This window comes from Babylonia areolata, chromosome 3, assembly GCF_041734735.1.
Source record: "Babylonia areolata isolate BAREFJ2019XMU chromosome 3, ASM4173473v1, whole genome shotgun sequence".
NCBI lineage: Eukaryota > Metazoa > Mollusca > Gastropoda > Neogastropoda > Buccinidae > Babylonia > Babylonia areolata.
Genome location: NC_134878.1, coordinates 31,366,076 through 31,379,760, shown reverse-complemented (window position 1 = coordinate 31,379,760; position 13,685 = coordinate 31,366,076). Strand labels below are relative to the sequence as shown.

The window sequence follows — 13,685 nt, the reverse complement described above, 5'->3', positions numbered from 1 at the left end:
ATTATTAACACAGTCTGTTTTATTTCTCTCTGCTTTCCTTTCCTTTGTGTCCACTAGGGTTTTCATTACACAACATTGTGTGCTGTATCTGATTGATAAAACAAACGTTATTATTGGTGGTAGTAGTGTTCATAACGACTCTTAAACTATGAGGCAAGATTGCACTGGCTGTTAGTGCTGCAGCCTTGAGGGCTGGTTGACCTTTGGGAACCATCCCCAGTGCTGACCGTCCTAAAACCCTCTTGGTCTGGAAGAGTGGGGATATAACTTGGGCAAGACACTCTCTACCACATGTAATCAAAGTCCAGTCCAGATATCAGTTGGGACAGCAGTTGCCTCCTCTGCTGTTCTGATGGTTTTAGTTGGACATGACTATCATAAAATATACATAACGATCATTATTACTACTATCATTTTGATTATCATGATGCTTGTTATCATTAAAAAAAAAATGTATGTCTATTATTAGTATCATGATTCAGTGTCATTATTACATTCGGTGTCACTATCATGATGATAGTTTCAAAATGATGATGATGATGATGATGATGATGATGAAGCTGAATTTGCAGGACTACTTCTTTGACCCTCAACTGCTGATGGACGGAAAGCCGCCCAACGACCGAGGTTGTCGCATGTGTGGCAAGATTGGCCACATGGTGAAAGATTGCCCCAACCGCTCACAGAACAGAAAACGACAACAGTGAGCTGTTGATTTGTTTGGGGAGAAGGGAGGGGGTGGGGGGGACGGGGTTGGGGGGGAGGAGGTGGTCATATAGGGTGGGGGGGAGGGATATAGGGGGGCGATATAGGGTGGGTGGGTGGGTTGGTGTGAATTGTGGGTGGGAGGGTGGATGGGTGTGCAGTGTGGATGGGTGTGTAGTTTGGATGGGTGTGTAATGTGGATGGGTGTGTAGTGTGGGTTGGTGTAAAGTGTGGATGGTTGTGTAGGTTGGTGTGTAGTGTGGATGTGTGTGTCATTGTGGATGGATGTGTAGCGTGGATGGGTGTGTAGCATGGATGGGTGTGTTACTAGTATGGGTAGGTGTGTGATGTGGATGGGTGTGTAATGTGAGTGGGTGGATGGATGTGTAGTGTAGATGGGTGTGTTACTAGTATGGTTAGGTGAATCATCTGAATGAGTTTGTAATGTGAGTGGGTGGACGTGTGTAGGTGGATGTGTGTAAAGCGTGGATGGGTGTATAGGGTGGGTGGTTGTGCGGGTGGAAGGGTGTGTAGTGTTGGTAGGTGAATGGGTGCATAGTGGTGTGGTGTGGGTGGGTTTATAGTGTTGGATAGGTGTGTAGTGTGGGTTGGTGTGTAGTGTGGGATGGTGTGTAATGTGGGTAGGTGTGAAGTGTGGGATGGCGTGTAGTGTGAGTGTGTAGTGTGGGATGGCTTATAGTGTAGGATGGCATGTAGTGTGTGTGGGATGGCTTATAGTGTGTAGTGTGGGATGGCATGTAGTGTGGGATGGCTTATAGTGTATAGTGTGGGATGGCTTGTAGTGTGGGATGGCTTGTAGTGTGGGATAGTGTATAGTGTGGGATGGCGTGTAGTCTGCGATGGCGTGTAGTCTGGGATAGTGTATAGTGTGGGATGGCATGTAGTGTGTGATGGTGTATAGTCTGGGATAGTGTATAGTGTGGGATGGCATGTAGTCTGGGATGGCGTGTAGTCTGGGATAGTGTATAGTGTGGGATGGCATGTAGTCTGGGATGGCGTGTAGTCTGGGATAGTGTATAGTGTGGGATGGCATATAGTGTGGGATGGCGTGTAGTCTGGGATGGCTTTAAGTGTGGGATGGCATGTAGTGTATGGTGACATGTCACTTGTGAGATGGCATATAGAGTGGATAGGCAGGTAGTGTTGGTTGGTGTGTAGTGTGGATGTGAAGTGTGGGTTGTTGTGTGTTGTGTGGATTGGTGTGAATTGTGAATAGGTGTGTAGTGTGGATTAGTGTGAAGTGTGAATGGGTGTGTAGTGTGGATTAGTGTGAAGGGTGTGTAGTGTGGATTGGTGTGAAGTGTGAATGGATGTGTAGTGTGAATTAGTGTGAAGTGGGAATGGGTGTGTAGTGTGGATTGGTGTGAAGTGGGAATGGGTGTGTAGTGTGGATTAGTGTGAAGGGTGTGTAGTGTGGGTTGGTGTGAAGTGTGAATGGATGTGTAGTGTGAATTAGTGTGAAGTGTGAATGGGTGTGTAGTGTGGATTGGTGTGAAGTGGGAATGGGTGTGTAGTGTGGATTGGTGTGAAGTGTGAATGGGTGTGTAGTGTGGATTGGTGTGAAGTGTGAATGGATGTGTAGTGTGGATTGGTGTGAAGTGGGAATTGGTGTGTGGTGTGGATTAGTGTGAATGGATGTGCAGTGTGGATTGGTGTGAAGTGGGAGTGGTGTGTAGTGTGGGTTGGTGTGAAGTGTGAATGGGTGTGTAGTGTGGATTGGTGTGAATGGGTGTGTAGTGTGGATTGGTGTGAAGTGGGAATGGGTGTGTAGTGTGGATTGGTGTGAAGTGTGAATGGGTGTGTAGTGTGAATGGGTGTGTAGTGTGGATTGGTGTGAAGTTGGAATGGGTGTGTAGTGTGGATTAGTGTGAAGTGTGAATGGGTATGTATGTGGGTTAGTGTGTAGTAAGGGTTGGTGTGTAGTGTGAAATGGCGTGACTTGGGAATGGCGTGTAGTGTGGATGGGTGTGTAGTGTGGGTTAGTGTGAAGTGGGAATGGGTGTGTAGTGTGGATTGGTGTGAAGTGGAAGTGGGTGTGTAGTGTGGATTGGTGTGAAGTGGGAATGGGTGTGTAGTGTGGATTAGTGTGTAGTAAGGGTTGGTATGTAGTGTGAAATGGCGTGACTTGGGAATGGCGTGTAGTGTGGATGGGTGTGTAGTGTGGGTTAGTGTGAAGTGGGAATGGGTGTGTAGTGTGGATTAGTGTGAAGTGGGAATGGGTGTGTAGTGTGGATTGGTGTGAAGTGGAAGTGGGTGTGTAGTGTGGATTGGTGTGAAGTGGGAATGGGTGTGTAGTGTGGATTAGTATGAAGTGTGAATGGGTGTGTAGTGTGGGTTAGTGTGTAGTAAGGGTTGGTGTGTAGTGTGAAATGGGGTGAATTGGGAATGGTGTGTAGTGTGGATGGGTGTGTAGCATGGGGTGTGTTGTGTGCGTTGGTGTGTAGTGGGAGTGGAAGTGTAGTTTGCGTGGGTTAGTGTGTGGTGTGGATGGATGTTTTGTGTGGGTTGATGTGTCATGTGGATAGGCGTGTAGTGTTGATGGGTGTCTAGCGTGGAGAGGGGTGTGTTGTTTGGTTGGATTTGTAGTGTGGATTGGTGTGTCGTGGGTGAGGTGGGTGGGTGGGAGGGTGTGGCACGTGTGGCAAGATCGGCTGCATGGTCAAGGACTACCCCAATCGGACACAGGGCAGAAAACAGTAAGTTGTATTATTTGTCTTGCCTTGTCTTGTGTATTGTATTGCATTGCATTGTATTGCATTGCATTGCATTTTCTCGCAAGAGATTACTTTGTGTGAAATTCATGGGGAGGGGGTGTGGGACTGAAATGGAGGGTGGGAGGGACCGGGGATGGGGCAGATGGATGTGCAGTGTTGTGAGATGCAGGGGGAGGGGGTGGGGTGGGGTGGGGGTGGGGGGGTCGGACTGGTGGGCATTCTTACAGTGTTTTTTGTTTTTTATCGTTTTTGGTTTTTTTTTGGGGGGAAGGGGGGTGGGGTGGTGGGGGGTCTGTTTTGTGCGTAGAATTGAGGTGTATTTTGGCAGTTGTTGGTTTTTCTATACCTGTTATTATATAAAATATTGTGTATTATGCATAATTGGATCCATGGTCAGGTTAGGGTAGGGGTTTTTTGTTGTTGTTTTTTTGTAGTTTTTTGTTTTTGTTTTTGTTGTCTTTTTTTTAAATTTTTTTTTAATCCTCTGGCAAACAACTGCTGGAAAAATCCATGTCAGAGACATGTCCATGCTTTTTGTGCATCAGTAAGACTGAAATTGTGGCTAATTTTCATCTCTCTCTCTCTCTCTTTTGTGTGTGTGTGTGTGTGTGTGTGTGTGTAACCTTTCCCCCCATTTCCTACAGAATCAGTATTTTACAGTTTTTCAGCCCTGATAATCATACTCCTGTGTGAGGTCAGCTGGGATGTTAGCAACAGTGATAAATGTATAGATTAACTCATTCGGGACGGAGTCAGTTTTCTCTCTTTCCTTCCCCATCTGACGTCCAGTGGGTGTTCGAATGGCCTGGCGTTGTAACTTCCATCGTCAGAAATGCTGTGGTAATTTTTGCCTTCATCCACCTCTTAGGTGTGAGAACCTTGTGCTTGTAAAAATCTCAGTGATGCCAGCGAGCAGTGAAACGCTGTCATTGTCGCATCTTTTGTCCCTCATACTGAGAGCGTTCATAGATAGATAAATGAATTAATGAGTAAATAAATGAATAAATAGATAGATTGATAAATAAGTAAGCAAATATGTAAATGAATAATTAAATAAATACATACATAAAAGATGAAATATCATTTGTCCCCCAACTACTCTTCTTAAGCTGTTGATTTTTTCTTTTCTTTTCGTTGATTATGATAACGGTGTTAAGCAGAAACCAGACACTGATTTTTTTCATTGATCATGATAACAGTGTTATGCAGAAACCAGACACTGATTATTTTTTGTCTGATCATGACAACGATCTCTCACAGAAACCAGACACTGATTATTTTTTTCATTGATCATGATAACAGTGTTATGCAGAAACCAGACACTGATTTTTTTTTCATTGATCATGATAACAGTGTTATGCAGAAACCAGACACTGATTGTTTTTTTCATTGATCATGATAACAGTGTTATACAGAAACCAGACACTGACTGTTTTTTTCATTGATCATGATAACAGTGTTATGCAGAAACCAGATACTGATTTTTTTTCATTGATACTGATTTTTTGTTCATTGATCATGATAACGGTGGTATGCAGAAGCCAGACACTGATTTTTTTTTCATTGATAACAGTCTCTTACAGAAACCAGATACTGTTGTTTTTTGTCATTGATCATGACAACGATCTCTCACAGAAACCAGATACTGATTTTTTTGTCCATTGATCGTGATAATGCTGTCATACAGAAACCAGGTACAGATTTTTTTCATTAATCATGACAATGATCTCTCACAGAAACCAGAAAGACAGGGACACGGAGAGCAGCCAGCCAGACAACCAGAACCAGAAGAAAGCCTCCAAGGAGGTCAAAGGTCAACCCGGCGCCCAAACCCAAAAGCAGAACAGCACCGCTGCCGCTGCCGCCCAGCCAACGAAAGGTCAGCCCAAAGACGGCAAAGGTCAGAGCGGCACTCGCAGCAAGGGCGAAGGAGACAGGAACATGGCCCCCGCGGAGAGCAGCGCTGGGGCCAAAGGTCAGAAGGAGCGGAAAGAGGCGAAAGGCAAGTCGGCAGAGAGGCGCGAAGAGCAGACCCACCAGGCCGGCGCCCCGACAGGTTCAGGGTTGAAAGGTCAGGGAGGCAAGCAGAGTCAGGAGAGCGAGGAGAAGAGGGGTGGTGGTGGTTGTGACAGGAAGGACAAAGGTCCCCCAGTGCGTGGGGCGTCTGAAGTGAAAGGTGGGTGGGGTTTTCTTGGGGTTTTTTTGTTTGTTTTTTTCGTGTGTGTTTCCCTTGGGGTTTTTTTTTGTGTATGTCCTTTGCAGTGAAGGTTATATTTCTCAAGAAAAACACATGTAATGTTCATTTTCTTTTGCTGCACCAAAACATTGGAATTCACTACCCTCACACATCATTCACACCCCAACACCCGCATTCAAGAGAACGCTCAAAACACATCTTTTGAAACTGTATCTTTCAGTGTAAAACTTTTCCATCTGTATGTAATTATGCTTGCTGTGATTCGATGAGTGGGCGTGCTCTTGATGTTGATTCGCATGCATTTGTGATGGTTTTTTGGTGCGGTTCTGTGAGGCCTGGTTCCTTGGCGTATGTTTCGACTAGGGTGAATGTGATGTGTTTTTATATCTTGCTGTGGTTTGGGCCCATGCGATGTGGGACTGTTATATTACCTGTATTGATTTACATATTTTTATGTCACTTAGTTTGAGGTGTGTAAATTTTAGCCAGTGCGATGTGAGATAGTCTGAAAAAAACCCCAGAACCCTCTTGGCTGAGAGAGAGGGGATGTAACTTGGGCAAGACATCCTCCGCTACAGTCACAAAGTTTAGCCCAGATAGTCAATACAGCAGCTGCCTCCTCTACTGTTCTGATGGTCAAAGTAGAACACAAATGACTATCATACTTTGTACATTCATGACATACCCCTGATGTTAATTGTTCCAGTATGTCCATGCAGAATCATAAATTTTTTATGTTCCCATGTAGTATAATTATTGCTTCTCTGGGGTTTTTTTCTTAATTTTTTTTTTTTTTTTTCAATATCCTTGGTAACATTTTATTTCTGTTCACAATGTACAGCTGCGGCAGCATCAGGGGCAAACAACTGCAGCAGAGTTCCACCCACCCCCACCACCACCTCCTCCTCCTCCTCCTCTCCCGTCTCCAGCAGTGCTGTGAAGGAGCGGGCCACAAGCGCGAAGACAAGCAGCAACAGCAGCAGCGGTACCAGTGGGAACGTTGCCCTGCGAGGCGCTCCGCCCCCCCCCTTCAGCTCCACCCCACACAGACAGCTGCCACAGGCAGAGGCAGCTTCCCATGTGAGGCTTCTTCTTCTGCTGCTGCTGCTTCTTCTTCTTTCTTCGGCTTTCTTTCTCTTCCTCCTCCTTCTTCTGTCTTCTTCTTTCTGCTTTTTCTTCTTCTTCTATCTTTGTATTTTTTTCTCCTTTCTTGTCGTTCTTTTTATCTTCTTCTTCTTTGTCTTCTTCTTCTCTCAAGGCCTGACTTAGCGCGTTGGGTTACGCATCTGGTCAGGCATCTGCTTGGCAGATGTGGTGTAGCGTATATGGATTTGTCCGAACGCAGTGACGCCTCCTTGAGCTACTGAAACTGAAGCTACTGAAACTGAAGCTACTGAAACTTCTTCTTGTCTTCTTCTGCTTCTTCTTCTTCTTCGTTCTTGGGAGGCAACTCCCATGTTCACTCATATGTTCAAGTGGGTTTTTTATGTGCACGTACTGTTTTTGTCCTGCTATGCCAGCAATTGCAGGGGTGCAAGTGGTTCCGTCTCATACGGATTTCCGTCTTGATGAAATTTCGATTTTTTTTTTTTTTTTTTTTTTTTTTTTTTTTTTTTTTTTTTTTTCCCTATGCTTTTGGTCCGGGAAAGTTTTGGTCGGAACTTGAATACTGAACTATTCACCGGAAGATGGAACTCTCTTGACTGGTTGACCAGTGCTTAGCTAAACTGAAGCCAGCGCCAGCTGTGTCTGGCCGCGCGCGCTGTGTACGACTCCCATTTTTGCCGCTGGAATCCGGATGGGACTGTTCGTTGGAAAGCGAGAACAGAGAGAATGTGTGTGTGTGTCTGTGTGTGTGTGTGTGTGTGAGAGAGAGAGAGAGAGAGAGAGAGAGAGAGAGAGAGAGGCACACACACACACACACACACTGTTACTTAGCCCTGAAACTCTGTATTTTACCGAGAGAAAAAAATCGCCTAGGACGGAAAATCATAGAAGCAGTCCGTCCCCGGGACGGACAAAAAATGAAAGGGGGAGGAGAGACATTACTGTTTCACCCCCTATTTCGAAATGGGAGTTTGGCAAATCCATGCAGCAGCATCTGTGCTTCAAACACCATTAATGTCTATATACCCCAAGATACAGAATGATTGGTTGGAGGAGTATGGGGAAGAGGGGCTGAATAGAAATCACTTGAACAAGGTTTTCCATCCCAGAATTTTTGAGAATGACAGCGAGGTCAGATCAGTTCCAGGCATTATGTGGACAAGAATGGGAAGAGTTGAGTTTGGCGACCAAACCATTTTGTCGCATGTCTCCCCAAAACTAATGGACCAAGAATGTCTAACACTTCTCTGACAGCACAGAAGAAAAGGGGGTCAGCTGACATCAGGCAGTTCTTTTCAAAGAAAGCAAGAGTTGAATAAATAATCTCAATTGCCAGTTAAAACAAAGGTATATAAAAGGTTGGCTTGATCAACTTTGAGGCACACACACAGATACAACTGAAGTTCCTTACAAATTGATTTGTATTTCCTAAACCTTTTGATTTTTTTTTTCATTGTTCATCGAATTTTATATGATAGGTATACTGTTGACAGTGACTGTTTTAGTGTTGTTTATACTTTCAGTAAGTGACTTCGGTGTGAAAAGAAAGTTCTCTACTTCAATTCTTACTTGGGTTACCTGCTTGGAAGACACCTGTGTAAAAAATGCAATGACTTTATTACATACTGCACAGCTGAAATGTTTTCTGGGGATTCTGTGGAACATTATTGACATTACTAAAACTGTAAGCAGCTCTTGGAGTACTTTTTCCTGTCCACCACTCTGAGCCACCTGTTTTCACCTCTAGAATTTCCACGTTTTTGACAGGTAAGAAGCCTCTCAAACACTCACAAGCACACCAAATTTGTTTTGTTTTATTGTTTATCCAATGACTAACAACTTTTATTCTGCATGTCATGTTCAGATACTAATAATTGAAAAGTTATGCATGCTATACAAACGTTACTGTTTTTATCAAGCTTTCCTTCTGTTAATTTGCCAGACAAGATACTGTTAGTAAGCTGTAATATAACCAGTGTAAGGGTGGAAATGCCACTATTGAAGGTATACTTGTTACTTTCATCAGGACTCACTGCAATCTCTTTCTCTCATATGAGTCATAAGGTTAATAATACTTAAAATCTGATTTTAAAAACTTAGTCCATTAAAAGCATTACCTAAAATCCATAAATTTTCCTTGCCAAAAATATAAATATTTTCTTCTTGAAAGGCACTCTGAGAGGCCCTGAGAGAGCAGGAAAATGCCCGGACCCCACTGGGGGAGCTTACAGCACTCCCCCAGACCCCCTAGACCGGACTTCAGTCTTGCCACTTTTTTCCACTTGCACCCCTGCAATTGTGCTCCAGTGTGTGGTGCTTCACGAAGGGCAGACCACTGTTGTCTGTGCCTGCTTGTTTTTCACCTGTTTTGAATATTCGAGTTCCCAAATCGATTTCTCTTCTTGAGATGATTCAGTGTTCAGTATTCTGTACTCTTGTTTTCGGGAGTTTGCATGTTTGGTACGTTTGTGTTTCCGTGACCCACCGAATGCTGACGTGGAATTATTATGGCAGCTTTGACGTGTGTGTTTGATCTTCTGCATGCATACACACACAGGGGAAGGGGATTCAGGCGCTAGGAGGTCTGCTCATTTGCTGACCTTGGAGGTTGGGAAAATCTCTCCACCTTTTAACCCACCAGGTGCCCCGACCGGGTTTTGAACCCAGGACCTTCAGATTAAAAGTTCAGTGCTTTGACCAGTGGTGCCTGTCATAAGGGTTTAGACAGTGGGATCCCCCCATACGGATGCCAGGGTCTCTTTCAATATAAATAGTAAAAAAACTGACGGGCGCAATAGCCGAGTGGTTAAAGTGTTGGACTGTCAATCTGAGGGTCCCGGGTTCGAATCACGGTGACGGCACCTGGTGGGTAAAGGGTGGAGATTTTTCCGATCTCCCAGGTCAACATATGTGCAGACCTGCTAGTGCCTGAACCCCCTTCGTGTGTATATGCAAGCAGAAGATCAAATACGCACGTTAAAGATCCTGTAATCCATGTCAGCATTCGGTGGGTTATGGAAACAAGAACATACCCAGCATGCACACCCCCGAAAACAGAGTATGGCTGCCTACATGGCGGGGTAAAAACGGTCATGCACGTAAAAGCCCACTCGTGTGCATACGAGTGAATGCAGAAGAAGGAGAAGAAGTAAAAAACAAAACACACAAGTGTACACACACACACGCACACACGCACACACACACACACACACACACACACACACACACACACGTGCGCACATTGTTGTCCACCAAAGCCAACCAACTTCTGTTTCATCCCGTTCTTCTGGAAATTGTGTGCTGGGAATTTCCTTTTTTTTCTTCTATCATTCTCTTTGCTTCTGTCTTTTTCTTTCTATTGTCTCAGTCTCCTCTCTCTTTTTTAAATTTTTTTTTTATGCCATGCTGGTCACCTATAGTGTTTATGTGCATGCTTGTGTGTGTGTGTGTGTGTGTGTGTGTGTGTCATGATTTAGAATTTTTATTTTTTTATTTTTATTTTTTGCACCGCAATATAAATTCATCTTCTCAGAGATGATGATGAAGTATTCTCTATTCCTTCCTTCCTCCACTTCTGTGGCTGGGCTTCAGGGTGACATGCTGCCTTCCCCCGTGCGTGCCCCCGGCCCCAAGGACGCCCCCTCCAGGCCCCTGACCTCCACCCCCACCCAGCCCCCCTCGGCAGGAGTGCCTGCACCTCCGCCCGGCCTCCAGATGGACCTGCAGCAGCTCTTCACCATGGCACAGCGCTCAGGGGGACAGGTGAGTGGGTGTGGGTGTGGGTGGAGGGGGGTGGGGGGTAGGAGTGTGGTGGGGGATGGGTGTATAGTGTGGATTGGTGTGTAGTGTTGTGTGTGTGTAGTGTAGTGTAGATGTGGATGGTGTGGAGTGTTTGTGTGTAGTGTAGATGTGCATGGTGTGGATTGGTGTGTAGTGTGTGTGTTTGTGTGTAGTGTAGATGTGCATGGTGTGGATTGGTGTGTAGTGTGTGTGTGTGTAGTGTAGTGTAGTGTAGATGTGGATGGTGTGGATTGGTGTGTAGAGTGGGTGGGTGTGTAGTATGGGTTTGTGTGTAGCGTAGTTTGGTGTGTAGTGTGGCTTGGTCTGTAGCATGGATGGGTGTTTTGTGGCTTGGTGTGTAGTCTGGATTGGTGTGTAGTGTGGGTTGGTGTGAAGTGTGGATGGGTGTGTAGAATGGGTGGGTGTGTACTGTTGGTGGGTGTGTAGTGTGGGTTGGTCTGTAGTGTGGGTTGTGTGTGGGTAGGTGTTTAGTGTGGGTGAGTGTGTAGTGTGGATGGATGTGTAGTGTGGGTGTGTGTGTAGTGGGGATGGGTGTGGTGTGGGTTGATGTGTAGTATGGATGGATGTGTAGTGTAGGTGTGTGTGTAGTGTGGATGGATGTGTAGTGTGGGCAGATGTGTAGTGTGGGTGTGTGTAGTGTGGGTGAGCATATTGGTGTGTAGTGTGGATGGGTGTGTAGTGTGGGTGTGTTTGTAGTATGGGTGAGTGTATTGGTGTGTAGTGTGGATGGGTGTGTCGTGTGGTAGGAATAGGTTTACAGTGTGGATGGATGTGTAGTGTGGGTGAGTGTGTAGTATGGGTGAGTGTATTGGTGTGTAGTGTGGGTGGGTGTGTAGCGTGGGTGGGTGTGTAGTTTGGATGGATGTGTAGTGTGGGTGGGTGTGTAGTATGAATATCTTTATGGGTGGGAGGGTCTTTGGAACTGGTGTAGACTTCTGAAAATTCATATTTTGTTTAGTGCTGATGTGGTCACTTTTACCACCCAGCCCATAGCCATAATTTTGACTGCCTCTGTTGCTCTCTGTTCTTTTATATGTTTAGATATCTTCTTTCCAGATTCATAATCTTGGAAATGCTTTGACCTGATAGGCTGGTCATAGTTGGTGTTTTGGCAGTGGGTTTGTACAAAATGAAATTGACGATTGGACAATCCTGTGTCAAATTTTTCAGCCGATGTCACTGTTGCCTCAAGACATGCAGAAGAAGCAGGCGTCCCTGCACCCTGGTCAGCTGACCTTGACCCCCGAACAGCAGGTGGCCATGCTGGGATCCCACTCCCAGCCGCCCCCTCCCCACGCCATGCACACCTCCACCAGTGCCCCCGAGCTGGAGGCTGGGACCTCCAAAGCAGACGCTCCCCCAATGCCCCCCGCATCCGTCATGGCCCTGTTCCAGGCACAGTCCTCGTCCCCCCAGGCCCAGCCCCCTGCAGCCCCCCAGCAGATGATGCCGCTGCCCCTGAAGTCCCTGTTACCCACCAGCCCCCGGCCCTGCCCACCGGCCCTGCCACAGGAGTCGGCATCACGCTCCGCCTCTCACACGCCCCCTTCGCTCTCGGGCGGTGCAGTACGGTCCCTCACCCCTCCCACCCACACTTCTTCCCCTGGAACTCAGATGATGCAGGTGCCTCTCAAGTCCTTGTTCCCCCCCGCCCGGCCCTCACCCCCACCACAACCACCGCAACAACAACAAAAACAAGGGTCCATCCCACCGCCCACTGCTGCATCCCGCACCCCCTCCTCCGTCACATCCATGGCTCCTCCCCCCCCATCCACACAGAGCAGCAACCCTCAGATGACACCCTTAACCCTGACAGCCTTGTTCTCCTCCTCCCAGCCTCCCAGACCTCAGGGACCGCGGGGTGTGGACGTGACGGCGGAGCGCCACCCCATGCAGCAGGTGTCTCTGAGGCACCTGTTCCAGGCCACCTCCTCCCAGCAGCAGCAGCAGGTGATGATGCAGCAGCAGCAGGCCCAGCAGAGTCAGGCACAACAGGTGCAGTTCATGCAGACCTTCATGCAGAAGATCCAGGAGCAGAAGCAGACTCCTGGGGGAGCCCACACCAGCTACAACTCCCCCCAGCCCCCACCTGGGTTCCAGAGCCGTCCCCCTGCCCCCTTTCCCCCTCAGTCTCAGCCCATGGCCGTGCCACAGCCCAGCTCACATCACCCCCAGAACTGGCCGCAGCACAACACACCGCCACAGCAGCACAGTCGGGTTCAGCATCACCAGAACTCTCCAGACAGGGCCCAAGACAGGAGCCATGGCCTGTCATCCTCCCTGCCCCCCATGCCGGTGCCCTTGCTGCCCCACAGGACGCCCCCCATGGCGGTGCCGGTGGTGCACAGCCAGCAGAGGATGAGCATCCAGAGCCAGCCCCTCAGCTCCTCCCCCCTGCACCACTCCATGCATCTGGCCAGTCAGCAGAGCCCCCTGGGGGGGACCCCCCCGCAGCACACACCCCCTACCCTGCCCCCGCCCCTCCAGCCCCACAGCCTCCCCGAGGGCAGCCAGGGACACCCCCTGGTGCTGCAGTCGGTCTTCAGCCAGCCCATGGTCTTCATGCCGCACCAACACAGCCAGTCGGCGCCCACCAGCGATTCTTCCGTCGCCAAACCACCATTGAACTGGTCCCAGACCATGCAGCCTGTGGTCTCCGGCGTGGATTCCTTCCACATGCAGCATCACCAGCAGCTGGCGTTTTGGCAGCAGCAGCAGCAGCAGCAGCAGCCAATGGGGGTAGCGGCAGCGCCACAGGGGATGGCCGGCTTTGGTCAGGCTGGGCCAGGGCAGGCGGCTTCTGGGATGGTTGTGCATCCCTCCGTTTTCCAGGTAAGCTGTGGTGTTTGAGTGGTGACTGGGTGTTGGGGGGATGGGTGTTTGTGTGTGTGTGTGTGTAGTGTATTGTAATGTGGTGTGGTGTGGCCTAGTAGTGGTGGCCTTGACTTGTATTAACGCATATGCTCAATTAAGAAGTGAGAGAATCTGAGGATACCGGATGGAATCCCACACTCGCCAGAATTTTCTCCCCTTCAGCTAGACATTGAGCGGTGGTTTGGATGCTAGTCGTGCAGATAGGATGATGAACCAGGGTCCCATGAGCAGCATAGACTTGGCACTTGTAGAGTAACCCATGGCAA

At 47.8% G+C, this 13,685-nt stretch overlaps 1 protein-coding gene across 1 annotated transcript in view; it reads left to right on the top strand.

The window, feature by feature from the left end:
- Window positions 1–13,685, top strand: part of LOC143280546 (uncharacterized) — a 60,077-nt gene that overhangs the window by 40,612 nt on the left and 5,780 nt on the right. Inside the window, exons 23-27 of the mRNA XM_076585236.1 lie at window positions 573–703; window positions 5,177–5,616; window positions 6,479–6,717; window positions 10,336–10,506; window positions 11,716–13,377. Coding sequence (XP_076441351.1) covers window positions 573–703; window positions 5,177–5,616; window positions 6,479–6,717; window positions 10,336–10,506; window positions 11,716–13,377 — 2,643 coding nt within the window. The remainder of the gene's footprint in view (window positions 1–572; window positions 704–5,176; window positions 5,617–6,478; window positions 6,718–10,335; window positions 10,507–11,715; window positions 13,378–13,685) is intronic.